The following is a 16,306-nucleotide window of genomic DNA, read 5'->3' as shown; positions in this document are numbered from 1 at the left end:
AGGATGAGGTGAATCATAGAATTGATGAGGGGAAAAGGGTTAGTGGTGCACTTAGGAGTCTGTGGAGACAAAAGAACTTTGTCCTTGGAGGCAAAGAGGGGAATGTATGAGAGTATAGTTTTACCAACACTCTTATATGGGTGTGAAGCATGGGTGATGAATGTTGCAGTGAGGAGAAGACTGGAGGCAGTGGAGATGTCATGTCTGAGGGCAATGTGTGGTGTGAATATAATGCAGAGAATTCGTAGTTTGGAAGTTAGGAGGAGGTGCGGGATTACCAAAACTGTTGTTCAGAGGGCTGAGGAAGGGTTGTTGAGGTGGTTCGGACATGTAGAGAGAATGGAGCGAAACAGAATGACTTCAAGAGTGTATCAGTCTGTAGTGGAAGGAAGGCGGGGTAGGGGTCGGCCTAGGAAAGGTTGGAGGGAGGGGGTAAAGGAGGTTTTGTGTGCGAGGGGCTTAGACTTCCAGCAGGCGTGCGTGAGCGTGTTTGATAGGAGTGAGTGGAGACGAATGGTTTTTAATACTTGTCGTGCTGTTGGAGTGTGAGCAAGGTAACATTTGTGAAGGGGTTCAGGGAAACCGGCAGGCCGGACTTGAGTCCTGGAGATGGGAAGTACAGTGCCTGCACTCTGAAGGAGGGGTGTTAATGTTGCAGTTTAAAAACTGTAGTGTAAAGCACCCTTCTGGCAAGACAGTGATGGAGTGAATGATGGTGAAAGTTTTTCTTTTTCGAGCCACCCTGCCTTGGTGGGAATCGGCCATTGTGATAATAAAAAAAATAATAATAATAACACTAAAAGTATCAAATTTGATAGTCTAGCAGTCTAGGCGCACTTTACGCATCAGCGATTTTGCCCACCGAGTCCTATTTTAAGCCTATTCCAGTGCTCTATTTGATCAAATTCTTAGCTATTTCACTAGTACACCTTCCTTTTTATCAAACAAGTACAAGAAAACATCCATTCAACTACGTATTACAACTACCCTATAAAGTGAAAATCAGTAATTTAGCCAATCTTGCACAAAATTCAAAATATACCAGTTAAAAAAAAATGCAAAATAAACAATGTAAACATTCCTGCCACTAAAACAACTTTTGTTCATTAATCATATCCCCTATTACTCTTGTCTTTCATACTGAATTCATAATTACAAAAATAGAAGATTTATGCTATTAGATAATAAAATATAATTAGGAATGACTGGCCATGGTTTACAGTGTCCCAATCAGTGAATCAAACCTATTAAAATCCCATAAAACAGACAGGGGGTTGTAGGGAGACCTTCCCTGTCCTAAGGAAAATTTACAAACATCAAATTTATGTTACTTTGAGCTCAGTTTCAAGGTACTTTAGATACTGAAACCAGCTAAAATAAACCCTATTTCAGTAGTCTGTCTTCTGTTCTATTAAATGATACCAAATAACAGAAATACAACCATAAAAAACATCCAAAAACACACTTTAAAGCTGCTAATGTAAACCATACACACATTCAATTTTGCTTTTCCCATCATGCACCATGTGAGGCAGGATTTTTTTTAATACTGTACACATTCATTGCAAACCCATTCACTCGTATCTTTGCCAGAACATACCAATCGCAGCTTATCTGAGGAAGCTGAGCTCATGATATTGATCTTCATGACATACCATGGCATCAATAATACTTCTACATGACTGACAGTGAAAGGGTTAACAGATTTTTTTTCAGGTTATAAAATAAAATTGACTCAATATATGACAACAGTATGTGGCTCATGTCTAAAGTGGCTGTACCCTGAACTCTCAACTAACTGAAAGAACAAGGTTTTATTCAGCAAGAATGACAACATTGGGCATATTTCCATAAACCTGTTGTCCCTGTTCACCTAGCAATAAATGGGCATGCGTGTCTTGGCCAGCTGTTGAGAGATCATCGCAGGGAGGGAGTTAGTTTACCTTGGATAGGTCTACATGCTGAAATGAGCCAAGGTAGGATAACAGTTCCTAAATTGAAAAGAAACCTCACTCACCGCCAGCAAGTAATGCTACAAGAACAACGCCACACGACCAGATGTCTGCAGGCTCTGCACTGTAGGGACGCAATAATACCTCAGGGGCCATGTAGGGTTTGGTTCCACACTGACGGTCCAACTCCCTCTCCTGATAAATCACACAAATATTTAGGATTAAATGAGGAAAGAAAAGAAGAAAAAATAAAAGGGGAGGGAGGGTGCAGGAGGGCCCTGCTTTACGGCGTTCCACTAATATGGCAATTTCAAATTATGACCAAAACTCGCTATACGGCAACCTGTCTTTCTAACATGGCATGCCCCACCCTGTTGACATTCTCCATGAGCACATCTCTTATGTCTGGAAACTACAAAATTTCAAGTGTTTTAAAGTTATGCACATTTTGTATGTGCTCTGATAATAATACTTGTGTACTTGTACCTAAATATACTTACACAGTGTGCTGGCATGCAGGTACACATTACAATCTCTAAGTGTCCCTCTAGTCTTAACGCCTTAGTAATACTAATGGTACGTAATAATAATCATTCTTGGGCACAGTCTTATTTTACATTAATATACATTCATTAATCCATCTACGATGTTTTCTTCAAAATTATGTAAGAAATACGTTACATAGCATATAAAAATGCTAAGTTTATGTGCTATGGAGGTGTGGTAGCCGGGAAGAGGGAAAACATTATGTTTTCTCTGGCTCAGCATGAGAGAAAACTTGTATGAATCTGCGTTTGACCCAGGCACTTCCCTTAATACTCTGCTTTTGTTTATAATTTTCGGCATGAATTATATATTACTTCTCCCTTCGTTTATGATGGCATCTAAAGGTAGTTGTTAGAAATGATTAAATTCAGTGAACAAGGTATGTTGATGGGAATAACATGGCTCTGGGGCGCAGTGTAGATAGCTGATGGGTGCAGCCCAGGCAGGCTACACCTACCGGCTACCTACACTAACTTCCTACAAATAACTACTACTCACCTCTCATCCAACATTAATACTACACATATTTTAAGGTAAATAATGAGTGTACTGTATGTGTATTTTATCCCTCTGGGCTGCCTTAAATACTGTACGTATATCAAGTTTGGGATGGGGAGCCAGGGCTACCTACACATGACTTCCTACAAATAAGTACTACTAACCTCTCGCCCTACATTAATAAGACTACAAATATTTCAAGGTAAGTAATGAACGTACTATGTATTTTATTTTTTGCGTTTCTTAACCCTTTGACTGTCGCAAGCCCCTTTCTGAAACTGTCGTTCTGTGCCAAAACATTTTTGGATTTTTTTTTTTTTTTACGAAATAAGAGAATCTTTTCCCGATGGTAATGACACCAAAAGTATGAAATTTGGTCGAAAACTCACGGAACTACGCTCCCGCGAAGTCAGCGATCTCAGCAACATGCGCATCGGCGATTTCGCCAACGTTGAGCCCTAATTTGGCCAATTCTGTTGTTCCAGTTGACCAAAGTCATAGCCATTTCTTTAGAACTCAATTTTTTCTATCAGTTGAGTACAAGAAATTGCCTATTTACCGATTCGAACTACCCAATAAAGGGGTCAGAAATTGCCAATTTGGCCAATTTCGAGAAAATTAAAAAAGATGCCAATTTCAAAATAGGGAAGGGGGGGGGGGTCCAGAATAAACAAGAAAGACATTCTTGGCACTAACATATCCTCTATTCATTAGTCACGTCTCTAGGCCCTTCTTACATTACTATTGCTTTTGATTTTGATTTTTTTATTCATACTAAGAAAATAGAAGACTTACTGTTATGCAGATTACTGCATCATTGTAAAAATGGTATAAATAATATCAATGCACTAGTGAAAGAATATTAGACTCCCCAGTTGATGTGTACTGGACGTGTGGTGTGATTTGCTTACTCTTGAAAATTGGTAAAAATCAAACATTTTTGCTACTTTGAGCTCAATTTCAAGGTCGTTTTCATTGTGAAACTAATCAAAATCGTCTCTATTTCTGTAATATGTTTTCCATTTTATCACATGAGACCATGAAAACGAGAATACAACGATAAATACTATACAAAAATACACCTCGAAGTCTGTGTTTTATTACAAAAAAAAAAAGTCGGAGTTTCATTTTTCTCATTATGCACTGCGTGCTGCAGGACTTTTTCAGACGGTGCACACTGACCGCACAGATCAATTCTCTCACATGTGGGCCTACCAGCTTTCTCCTGCTTGATTTGAAGCCGCTAGAATTGAGTATATATACGTCCGAAACACTGGCTCCTAAGACGTATATATATGACCAAAACAGTCGATGGGTTAATGCCTAGTTCTATTACTAACTTAATATAAGTTAGGGTAAACTTGTCGTCCGGCATTTACATGCATTAGGTTCCGGCGATAGCCTGGAACCTAACCTGCCGTGTAAGTGGGGCCCTACTGTACATGTAAAAGGTAGATGGAACACTTTGCAGTCAACACTGTGGATGTCTGCAGAGAAATATTACTTCATGGACAACTACTATTAAATGATTGAGGCAAGATGCTATTATGCATATCCTCTGCCCATCCTTAGGTACCCTTCCTTCACAAATATATTTATAGTAGTAGTTTGGGATATTGGCTGTTTGGAGTGACATCTGAACTGTCATATCTAGGCACCTCTGCAAAAATAATGATTGTGTGTGAATGATGGTGAAAGTCTTTCTTTTTTGGGTCACCCTGCTTCGTTGGGAGATGGCCAGCACACGAAAAAAAAAAACTAAGATACAAAAACCACTCCAAAACTGTGTGTCCTATTATATACCTTTTAACCCCTAAACTGTCCAAACGTAGATCTACATTCGCTTGTGTAGCACTCCGAAAGTAGAACAATGCTTTTTACATGCTTTCAAATGGGGAAAATCAAGGTCGGAGCACTACACACGTAAACGTAGATCTATGTTTGGACAGTTTAACGGTTAATACAAAGGGCATATCCCACAGAGGTAGTGTGACCAAAAATGAGGAACTAACTGATATTGCTCTCCAAACTGCAATATTCTCACCTCTCTTTAGTGTGCAGACACTATTTCCCACCTCCAGCACAAATACAGATACCATCCGACTTACGACCGAGTTCGGTTCCGAGAAACCGGTCATAAGTCTAAATGGACGCAAGTCGAACTTTACTACTGAATATCAACATCATATTTTTGTAATGACTATTTTATTGTTTTATTTTGGTATTTCATGTTTTACTTTACTTTTTATGCTGTTAGTACTGTATTTGATACTGTAAGGTTTAGGATAAACACTGTGTACAATACAAATAGTTGTTTATTTCCCAGAAATTTGGAATAAAAAACAAGGTCGTAAGTCGAGTGGTCATATGTCGAGCAGGTCTTAAGTCGGATGGTAGGTGTATAGTTAACCAGTTTCCCTGAATGTCACCTTTCCCACACTAAGAACATTCAAGCCATAAAAAACCAACTCAAACTTACTCTGATCTAATACATACACACACACACACACACACACACACACACACACACACACACACACACACACACAAGCCTGTTTCATCTTCAGTCAGCACTGAACACATGTTGCTCCAATTATTAATTTGCTACAATCCTTACTAAACTGCAGAAATCAAGACCAATTTCCCATTATGTCCAGGAAAAGATTGTAATGTAATTCAGTGGTGCATAGTGGTTACTGTCACACAGTGTGCACTGTGCTACTGTAGGGCAGCAAAGTGCACATCCACTGTGCTACAGTAGGGTAACAGTGGGATGTGCACTGATATCTCAGAAAAACTGTCACTATTTTATAATGGGACAGAAAAGTTAGTTTCCCCTTACAATCGATGATTAACCCTTTGACTGTCACGACCCCAAATCCTGAAGTCTCTCTCAGTGTCGCAAAGTATAAGAAAAAAAAATCTTATGCAATGAGAGAATCTTTTCCTGATGGTAATGACACCAAAAGTATGAAATTTGATGGAAACTTATGGAATTACGCTCTCACGTAGTTAGCGATCTCGGCAATATACAGTGGACCCCCGTCTTACAATATTAATCCGTTCCTGAGAGCTCATCATAAGCCGAAATTATCGTAAGCCGAATTAATTTTCCCCATAATAAATAATGGAAATCAAATTAATCCGTTCCTGACACCCCAAAGTACGAAAAAAAAAATTTTACCACATGAAGCATTAATTTTAATACACAGAAACTGAAGAAGACATGCACAATTACTACTCCACTAAGAATAGAATACATGACAGTTACCTTTATTGAAGATCTTGTGGTGATTGATGGGATGGGAGGAGGGGAGTGTGTGGAAGTTATTGTTTAGAAGGAGAATCCCCTTCCATTAGGACTTGAGGTAGCAAGTCCTTTTCCAGGGTTACTTCCCTTCTTTTAATGCCACTAGGACCAGCTTGAGAGTCACTGGACCTCTGTCGCACAACAAATCTGTCCATAGAGCTCTGTACCTCACATTCCTTTAAGACTTTCCTAAAATGGGCCATAACATTGTCATTGTACGGGTTGCCAACACGGCTTACAGTAGCTGTGTCAGGGTGATTTTCATCTGTAAAGGTTAGCAGTTCAACCCACTTTGCACACATTTCCTTAATCTTTTTTTCAATTCCATACCAATTCTTGCCCCTTTTTACCACAGGGATGGCACTAGAAGCTTTCTTGGGGTCCATGGTGACTTATTTTGCAGTTACAAGCACTAAAAACACTGAAACATACCAAATGTGTGCGTAGATGCGACCACACTGGCTGGCTTGTAAACAATGGCGCTGAGGCCACACGTAGGACGTGTCTCGGACGAATCATATAAGGCGAGTTTTTTATCGTGAGGCGAGGCAAAATTTTTGCGTTCAAATGCTTCGTATGGCGGATTTAACATAACGTGATGTGTTCGCAAGGCGGGGGTCCACTGTACATGCATCGGCAATGTCGCCCACTTTGAGCCCTATTTTCGGCCAATTCCATTGTTCCAGTTCATCAGTCTCATAGTTATTTCTTTAGAACTCCTTTTGTTCTATTCGTTGAGTGCAAGAAACCACCCATTTACCAATTTCAACTACCCAACAGTGGTCAGAAATTGGCAATTTGGCCAATTTCACACAATTTAAAAAAGATACCAATTTCAAAATAGGGTCCAGAATAAACAAACATTCCTGGCACTAAAATAACATTTTCTCTGCTCATTACTCATCTCCAGGCCCCTCTTATATTACTCTTGCTTTCCATTTTGAATTTTTATTTACTGTTATGTAGACTACTGCATTATTGTAAAAATAGTATAAATAATATCAGCACACTTGTGAAAGAATATAAGACTCAAGTTGATGTGTACTGACGTGTGGCGTGATTTGTTTACTCTTGAACATCGGCAAAAACTGAACATTTCTGCTAATTTGAGCTCAATTTCAAAGTCCTTTTCATTATGAAACCAAACAAAGTCATCTCAATTTCTGTAATGTGTCATCCTTTCTATCAAACAAGACCAAGAAAACAAGAATATACCCATAAATACTATACGAAAATACACCCCAAAGTCGGAGTTTGTTTTTCTCATTTTGCAATGCGTGCTGCAGAATATTTTTTATACTGCGCACACTGACCACACAGACCCATTCTCTCACATGTGGGCCTACCAGCTTTTTCCTGCTTGATTTGAAGCTGCTAAAATTTTGGCGTATTAATACGTCAACAATATTGGCTCGTAAGATATGGATATGGTCGAATTTATTATCTTGGGTGGGTGTGCAGTGCTCACCTAGCACACCCAGAATATATGCTCCTGATGTAATTAAAACTTAACCCTTTCACTGTCGGAAGGCCCAAAATAAAGTGCAAACGACATCAGCATTATTTTTTAAATCTTCTGAAATAGTATAGTACAACTCTCATATCCACTGATTCGGTATCTGCAGTTTCAGTTATCCACAGTTTACCATGGCCCGAGAATGATCCTTAATTTTGCTCAATAACGGCCCCAAAGTGCAAAAATAGTGATGCTGGCATTTCTTCAAAACCTAAGAAAGGTCGTGAAATGATTCCATCATTGAAAAGGTGCTAATTCTGAACATTCTGCGTAATTTATAAATTAAACTTTATCGCAGGTATGCAAGTTAACGAAAAATGACATACATAGGGTTCGTTACTATCCATGGTAAGTCTTGGAATGTATCCACCACAGATACGGGGTCCTACTGTACAATCTTTTTCTGAAGGTAATGACACAAAAAGTACGAACTTTGATGGAAAACTTACAGAATTAAGAATGTGCAAAATTAGCAGCCTTAGCACAATTTATGCATTGGCAATTTCAACCACTGAGTCCTATTTTAAACCAATTCCCTTGACCAAATTCTTAGCTATGTCACTAGTATGCCTTCTGTTTTATTGATTGAGGGCAAGAAACTGCCCACTCAATTATCAGAACTATGCTACAAAATACACAAGACAGTAATCTGGCCAATTAAAAAAAAAATTCCAGTTTGAAAACAAAAACAAACACTAGACATACTAGGCACTAAAGCCACATTTTGTGTTTACTAATCACATCCTAAGGCATCTCCTATATTTCACTTTCTCTTCATTTTGAATTCATCACAGAATAAAATTAAAGATTTACCCTATTTCTAGACTACAATATAACCAGGAATAATTGGTTATGGTTTACAGCATCCCAATAATTGAATGAGACCTAGTAAAAACCCACAAAACAGACCAAGGGATGTACAGGGGTCTTAGCCATCATCAGGAAAATTGTGAATAATCAAATACTTCTGCTAATTTGAGCCCGATGTCAAGCCGCTTGGGGTCTTGAAACCAACAAAATCATCCGCATTTCACCCTATTTCACTAGTCTGACTTCCATTCTTTCATATGATACCAGGAAACAGCCAATGAAACCATAAAAACTATCCTAGAAAGCCACCTCAAAGTTGCTATTTTCAACCAAATACAGGGTCAGTGTTGCTTTTACCATCAAGCACTGCATGGGACAATTTTGTTTTTATACTGTGAGCACTCACCACAGATGCATTCTCTCACGTCTAGGTCAAAATTTACTGCCCAGATTGTATGAGGGAGCTTGGCTGAAACTGTATATCCACGAAAAGTGAGTCTGGTGTCAAAAATAGATCTGTGTATGAGACGGTGAAAGGGTTAGTGCTTGCAAGTCAATCCCAGTCCATATTCATAATGTGTTCCAAGAAATATGTATATTTCACACTAATTATTGTGTGTCCAAACACATCCAAGAAAAGCAGGAAAATATCCTGGTTCGATCAAATTAGATCAAACATCTACAAAGTCATGGGACAAGTAAGGTTCTTACAGGACCAGCCAAATTAAATATAATTTTTTTTTTTTTTTCAACAAGTCGGCCGTCTCCCACCGAGGCAGGGTGACCCAAAAAAGAAAGAAAATCCCCAAAAAGAAAATACTTCCATCATCATTCAACATTTTCACCACATTCACACATTATCACTGCATTTGCAGAGGTGCTCAGAATACAACAGTTTAGAAGCATATACGTATAAAGATACACAACATATCCCCCCAAACTGCCAATATCCCAAACCCCTCCTTTAAAGTGCAGGCATTGTACTTCCCATTTCCAGGACTCAAGTCCGACTATATGAAAATAACAAGTTTCCCTGAATCCCTTCACTAAATATTACCCTGCTCACACTCCAACAGATCGTCAGGTCCCAAGTATCATTCGTCTCCATTCACTCCTATCTAACACGCTCATGCACGCTTGCTGTAAGTCCAAGCCCCTTGTCCACAAAACCTCCTTTACCCCCTCTTTCCAACCCTTTCGAGGACGACCCCTATTATATTATATCCATATAATTCTCCATGGGGAAGTGGAACAGAATTCTTCCTCTAAGCCATGCGTGTCGTAAGAGGCGACTAAAATACTGGAAGCAAGGGGCTAGTAACCCCTTCTCCTGTATATATTACTAAATGTAAAAGGAGAAACTTTCGTTTTTCCTTTTGGGCCACCCCATCTCCGAGGGATACGGCTGGTGTGTTGAAAGAAAGAAAGATCCGTATAATTATATCCGCATCAAAAATATACCAGGAAAAGTGTACGGTAGGGTTATAATCGAAAGAATTAGAGGCAAGACAGAATGTAGGATTGCGGACGAGCAAGGAGCTTTCAGAGTGAGTAGGAGATGTGTAGATCAAGTGTTTACATTGAGGCATATATGTGAACAGTATTTAGATAAAGGTAGGGAAGTTATTATTGCACTTATGGATTTAGAAAAGGCATATGATAGAGTGGATAGGGGAGCAATGTGGCAGATGTTGCAAGTACAGTGGACCCTCACCTAACGATATAAATTGGTACCCTAGGACGAATATTGTTAGGAGAGTTTTTTAGCGTTAGCCGAGGCGAAAGTTAGCGTTAAAATGTATCGTTAGGCAAATTTAACGTTATGCGATGCGTTCGTTAGGCGAGGGTCCACTGTATATGGAATAGGTGGTAAGTTACTAAATGCTGTGAAGAATTTTTATGAGGATAGTGAGGCTCAGGTTAGGGTGTGTAGAAGAGAGGGAGACTACTTCCTAGTAAAAGTAGGTCTTAGACAGGGATGTGTAATGTCACCATGGTTGTTTAATATATTTATAGATGGGGTTGTAAAAGGAGTAAATCCTAGGGTGTTCGGGAGAGGGGTGGGATTAAATTATGGGGAATCAAATACAAAATGGGAATTGGCACATTTGCTTTTTGCTGATGATACTGTGCTCATGGGAGATTCTAAAGAAAAATTGCAAAGGTTAGTGGATGAGTTTGGGAGTGTGTGTAAAGTTAGAAAGTTGAAAGTGAACATAGAAAAGAGTAAGGTGATGAGGGTATCAAATGATTTAGATAAAGAAAAATTGGATATCAAACTGGGGAGGAGAAGTATGGAAGAAGTGAATATTTTCAGATACTTGGGAGTTGACGTGTCGGCAGATGGATTTATGAAGGATGAGGTTAATCATAGAATTGATGACGGAAAAAAAGGCGAGTGGTGCATTGAGGTATATGTGGAGACAAAAAAACGTTATCTATGGAGGTAAAGAAGGGAATGTATGAAAGTATAGTAGTACCAACACTCTTATATGGGCGTGAAGCTTGGGTTGTGAATGCAGCAGTGAGGAGGCGGTTGGAGGCAGTGGAGATGTCCTGTCTAATGGCAATGTGTGGTGTAAATATTATGCAGAAAATTCGAAGTGTGGAAATTAGAAGGTGTGGAGTTAATAAAAGTATTAGTCAGAGTGCTGAAGAGGGGTTGTTGAGGTGGTCTGGTCATTTAGAGAGAATGGATCAAAGTAGAATGACATGGAGAGCATATAATTCTGTAGGGGAAGGAAGGCGGGGTAGGGGCTGTCCTCGAAAAGGTTGGAAGGAGGGGGTAAAGGAGGTTTTGTGGGCGAGGGGTTTGGATTTCCGGCAAGCATGCGTGAACATGTTAGATAGGAGTGAATGGAGACTAATGGTATTTGAAACCTGATGATCTGTTGGAGTGTGAGCAGGGTAATCTTTAGTGAAGGGATTCAGGGAAACTGGTTATTTTTATATAGCCGGACTCGAGTCCTGGAAATGGGAAATACAATGCCTGCACTCTAAAGGAGGGGTTTGGGATATTAGCAGTGTGGAGGGATATGTTGTGTATCTTTATAGGTATATGCTTCTAAATTGTTGTGTTCTGAGCACCTCTGCAAAAACAGTGATTATGTGTGAGTGAGGTGAAAGTGTTGAATGATGAACGTATTTTCTTTTTGGGGATTTTCTTTCTTTTTTTGGGTTACCCTGCTTTGGTGGGAGACAGCCAACTTGTTAAAAAAAAAAAAAAAAAAATTTGTTCCAGATTTGGGTTGTTTGACCATATTTCAGAAATATATCACTAACAGGGACAATTATGACTAATGTCCTAGCCCCCCTTAACCCTTTGAGGGTTTTGGTCATACTAGTACGTCTTACACGTAGGGGTTTTTGACGTACTAGTACTCATAAATTCTAGCGGCCTCAAATCTAGTGGGAGAAAGCTGGTAGGCCTTCATATGAAAGAATGGGTCTATGTGGTCAGTGTGCACAGTCTAAAAAAAATCCTGCAGCACACAGTGCATAATGAGAAAAAAAAAATTTGACCATTTTTTTTTAATAAATCAGCGACTTTGCAGTGTATTTTCGTATGGTATTTATTGTTGTATTCTAGTTTTCTTGGTCTCATTTTATAGAATGGAAGACATATTACAGAAATTGAGATGATTTTGACTGGTTTTACAATGAAAGGTGCCTTGAAATTGAGCTCAAAGTAGCAGAAATGTTCGATTTTTACCAAACTTCAAAAGTAAACAAATCGTGCCAAGCGTGCAATACACGTCAACTGGCGAGTCTAATATTCTTTCACAAGTGCACCAATAATATTTATACCATTTTTTACACTAATGCAGTAGTCTGCATAACAGTAAATCTTATATTTTTTGTGAAAATAAAAATTCAAAGTGGAAAGCAAAAGAATATAAGAGGGGCCTTGAGACGTGACTAATGACTAGAGGAAATGTCATTTTAGTGCCAGGAATGTCTTTCTTGTTTATTCTGGACCCTATTCGGAAATTGGCATCTTTTGAAATTTGTGTGAAATTGGCAAAATTGCTAAATTCTGACCACTGTACTGGATAGTTGAATTTCGTAAGTGGGTGGTTTCTTGCACCCATTCGATAGAAAAAATGGAGTTCTAGCGAAATATTCATGTTTTTTGTCGACTAGTACAGTGAAATTGGCCGAAAATGGGGCTCAAAGTTGGCAAAATCGCCGATGCGTAAACATCGCCGAGACCGCTAACTTTGCGAGAGCATAATACCGTAAGTTTTCTATCAAATTTCAAACTTTCGGTGTCTTTATGATTGGGAAAAGATTCTCTATCTTTTCATAAGAGAAAATAATTTTTTTGTTTTTTTTAAATTTGGCCGACCCTGAGAACGAGTTTCGGAGAGGGCCTGTCGACCCTCAAAGGGTTAAATCGGGGATAATCACAGACAGCACTACTGACCACTACCCCACCTTCCTCTTAAACATTAGTAAACTACCACTGGAATACAACAAAATTTCATTTAGACTCCATGACGAGGCCTCAATAAGTAACTTCACTGCAGTTAGGGACGGTTGACTGGCCTACAGAATTCTCCATTGCCTATGGTACTGATGATTGGACACACACATTTCTTAATAAATTACTTTGACTACACAACAAAAATGAAACCAATTACGACTAAACAGCTAGGTTGCCCATCAATAACTAACAGCATACTAAAATCCATTGGTAAGAACATCAATATGAAAAGTAATATAGAAAGGGCTTTTTTTTTTTTTTTTTTAACAAGTCGGCCGTCTCCCACCGAGGAAGGGCGACCCAAAAAGAAAGAAAATACCCAAAAAGAAAATACTTTCATCATCATTCAACTCTTTCACCTCACTCACTCATAATCACTGTTTTTGCAGAGGTGCTCAGAACACAACAGCTTAGAAGCATATACATATAAAGATACACAACATATCCCTCCAAACTGCCAATATGCTGAACCCCTCCTTTAGAATGCAGGCATTGTACTTCCCATTTCCAGGACTCAAGTCCAGCTATATAAAAATAACCGGGTTTCCCTGAATCTCTTCACTAAATACGTATTATTACCCTGCTCACACTCCAACAGATCGTCAGGTCCCAAATACCATTCGTCTCAATTCACTATCGAACACGCTCAGGCACGCCTGCTGGAAGTCCACATCCCTCGCCCACAAAACCTCCCTTACCCCTTCCTTCGAACCTTTTTGAGGACGACTGTGCATCAGTTCTCACCAAACTAATAAACAAAGCCAAACAACTGTACTATTACAGCAAATTCACTGAAGCAAGAGGAGAAATAAAAAAGACCTGCAAAACACACTCACATTCTAAGCACCCACAAACTTGAAAAAACTAGGAATATTGTCCTAACTAAACTGAATGAAACATCACTACAACCTATTGATACAGTTAACAAAAGAATTGACTTCTCAACCATAGGATCAAATCTCGTCAGTAAAATCCCAGGTACCAACACCCGAGCAAGTGATTACTTAGATAGGAATTTCCCAACCTCCTCCTATCTTGCACCTACTGAGCCCACTTAAGTCACCAGAATTATCAAGTCACTTAAAAATAAATCAGGAAATCTGCCTAAAGTCCCTCCAGTATTGTACAAGCAAGCCGTCCCTGTCCTTTCACATACTATTTCATTTCATTATTTCATTACTCTGTGAAGACCTGTTTGCGCACTCTCTATGAATTGAAGCAAGATGCCCTCCATCGAGCAACTTTACCAACAGCTTAAGGAAGAATTGAGAATGGTGAAGATGGAGATTCGGCGACTGACCGAGGAAAACAAGAAGATTCGTAGTAGTCCTCCTGTTTTGTGTCCTCAGGTCAAGAAAGGAAACTGGTCAGTGGCTGGACAGCAGGGAACGAAGTTGACGATCAAGACGACGAATGGAAAGGTAGAAATGATGAAGAAAGAGACTGCCGTGGAAACTGTTGTGGAAACATCTAATACATTCTCAGTGCTACCCGACGAATGTGAGTCGACTGCTGGGAACTTCACGACGAACGACACCAAGGAAGGTAAGAATATTGTTGTTGTTGGGGATAGCCAAGTTAGGTATATGGATAGGGCGTTCTGCTTGAAGGACAGGAGTAGGAGACAGGGTTTGCTTTCCTGGGGCTGGGATGGAGGATATTGTTAGCCGTCTGGATGACATCATGAGAGGTAATGGGAGCAATCCTATTATCTGTCTCAGTGCTGGAGGCAACGATGTTGGCAGACGTAGGAGTGAAGACCTAATTAGCAGGTATAGGTCAGCAATAGAAATAATTAGGAGGAAGGGTGGGAACCCTGTCATATGTGGTATTTTGCCAAGGAGTGGAGTTGGAAATGAATGGTTGCCCAGGGTAATTGGTGTCAATTGCTGGCTGGACAAATACTGTAAGGAAAATGCAGTAACATTCATTGACAACTGGGACCTCTTCTATGGCAGAAATGACATGTATGCCAGGGATGGGGTTCACTTATCTAGTTCTGGGGTGGGAGCACTGGCAACTGCAGTGGAGGGAGCTGTTAGGACTTTAAACTAGGAATAGTTAGTGGTATGGGTTTTGGCAGGAAAACAGTGAAATCCCAGTGTAGTAATATTATGAGTTCTAGGGGAACTAGTAATAAGCAGAACGAGGTAGATATTGAAAAGCCAGTGACACTGGGTGATAAGGACAGTAATAGGTTTAGTAGAAAAACAGAAATGAGCAGGAAGGGTAAAGAGAAAGGAGAGTCTTTCAATGTTTATTATGCTAATAGCCGTAGTGCTAGGAATAAGATGGACGAGTTGAGATTAGTTGCTAGTGCAGGTAACATTGATGTATTTGCCTTAACCGAGACGTGGTTTAATTCAAAAAGTCGGGACATGCCTGCGGAATGTCACATTCAGGGTTTTAAATTGTTCCAAGTAGATAGAAGTATCGGGAAGGGGGATGGGGTGGCATCGCATGTCCGAGATTGCTTGAACTGTTGCATAAAAACTGGTATTAAGTCTGAAGTAACACATACAGAGTCTGTTTGGATAGAATTTTCAGAGGGGCATGAAAAACTGATTTTAGGAGTGATATACCGTCCCCCAAACTTAGATAGAAACCACGGGAGACTACTATGGGAGGAAATTGTTAAGGCCACAAGGCACAATAATGTAGTAATTCTAGGAGACTAACTTTAGCCATATTGATTGGAATTTCTTGACTGGGAATTTAGAATCATACGACTTCTTAGAAGTAGTTCAGGATTGTTTTTTGAAGCAGTTTGTGACAGAACCTACAAGGGGAAATAACCTGCTTGACTTAGTTCTGGAAAACAATGAATCCCTTGTTAATAATTTAGAAATTTCAGAGGAATTGGGTGCTAGCGACCACAAATCAATTACATTTAGCATTGAATGGAAATATGATAGTAGCGATAACTCAGTAACAGTCCCAGATTTTCGCTTAGCAGATTACGATGGGCTTAGAGAACACTTATCTGTTGACTGGGGTAACGAAGAGAGCTATCAATATGACAGTTTTCTTAACACTATACATGCTGCTCAAAGAACGTTTATCCCGTATAAAGAAATTAGATCAAATAGAAATGACCCAAAATGGATGAATAATAGGCTGAAATATCTACTAGGGCATAAGAAAGGAATTTATAGGCATATCAAAAGAGGTGAGCTTTATCTCATAAA

The 16,306-nt window shown here is 39.4% G+C and overlaps 1 protein-coding gene across 8 annotated transcripts in view; it reads right to left on the bottom strand.

Moving 5' to 3' along the window:
• The window catches only part of grp (serine/threonine-protein kinase grp), a 202,113-nt gene that overhangs the window by 88,440 nt on the left and 97,367 nt on the right, over positions 1-16,306 (bottom strand). For all 8 annotated transcript variants that reach the window (XM_070095218.1, XM_070095216.1, XM_070095222.1 and 5 more), the window contains one exon: positions 2,018-2,147. In XM_070095218.1, the coding sequence (XP_069951319.1) occupies positions 2,018-2,147 (130 nt within the window). The remainder of the gene's footprint in view (positions 1-2,017; positions 2,148-16,306) is intronic.

The sequence above is a fragment of the Cherax quadricarinatus genome, chromosome 49, assembly GCF_038502225.1.
Source record: "Cherax quadricarinatus isolate ZL_2023a chromosome 49, ASM3850222v1, whole genome shotgun sequence".
Classification (NCBI taxonomy): domain Eukaryota; kingdom Metazoa; phylum Arthropoda; class Malacostraca; order Decapoda; family Parastacidae; genus Cherax; species Cherax quadricarinatus.
The sequence above is the reverse complement of the archived record's forward strand: the minus strand, read 5'-3'. Positions and strand labels throughout refer to the sequence as shown.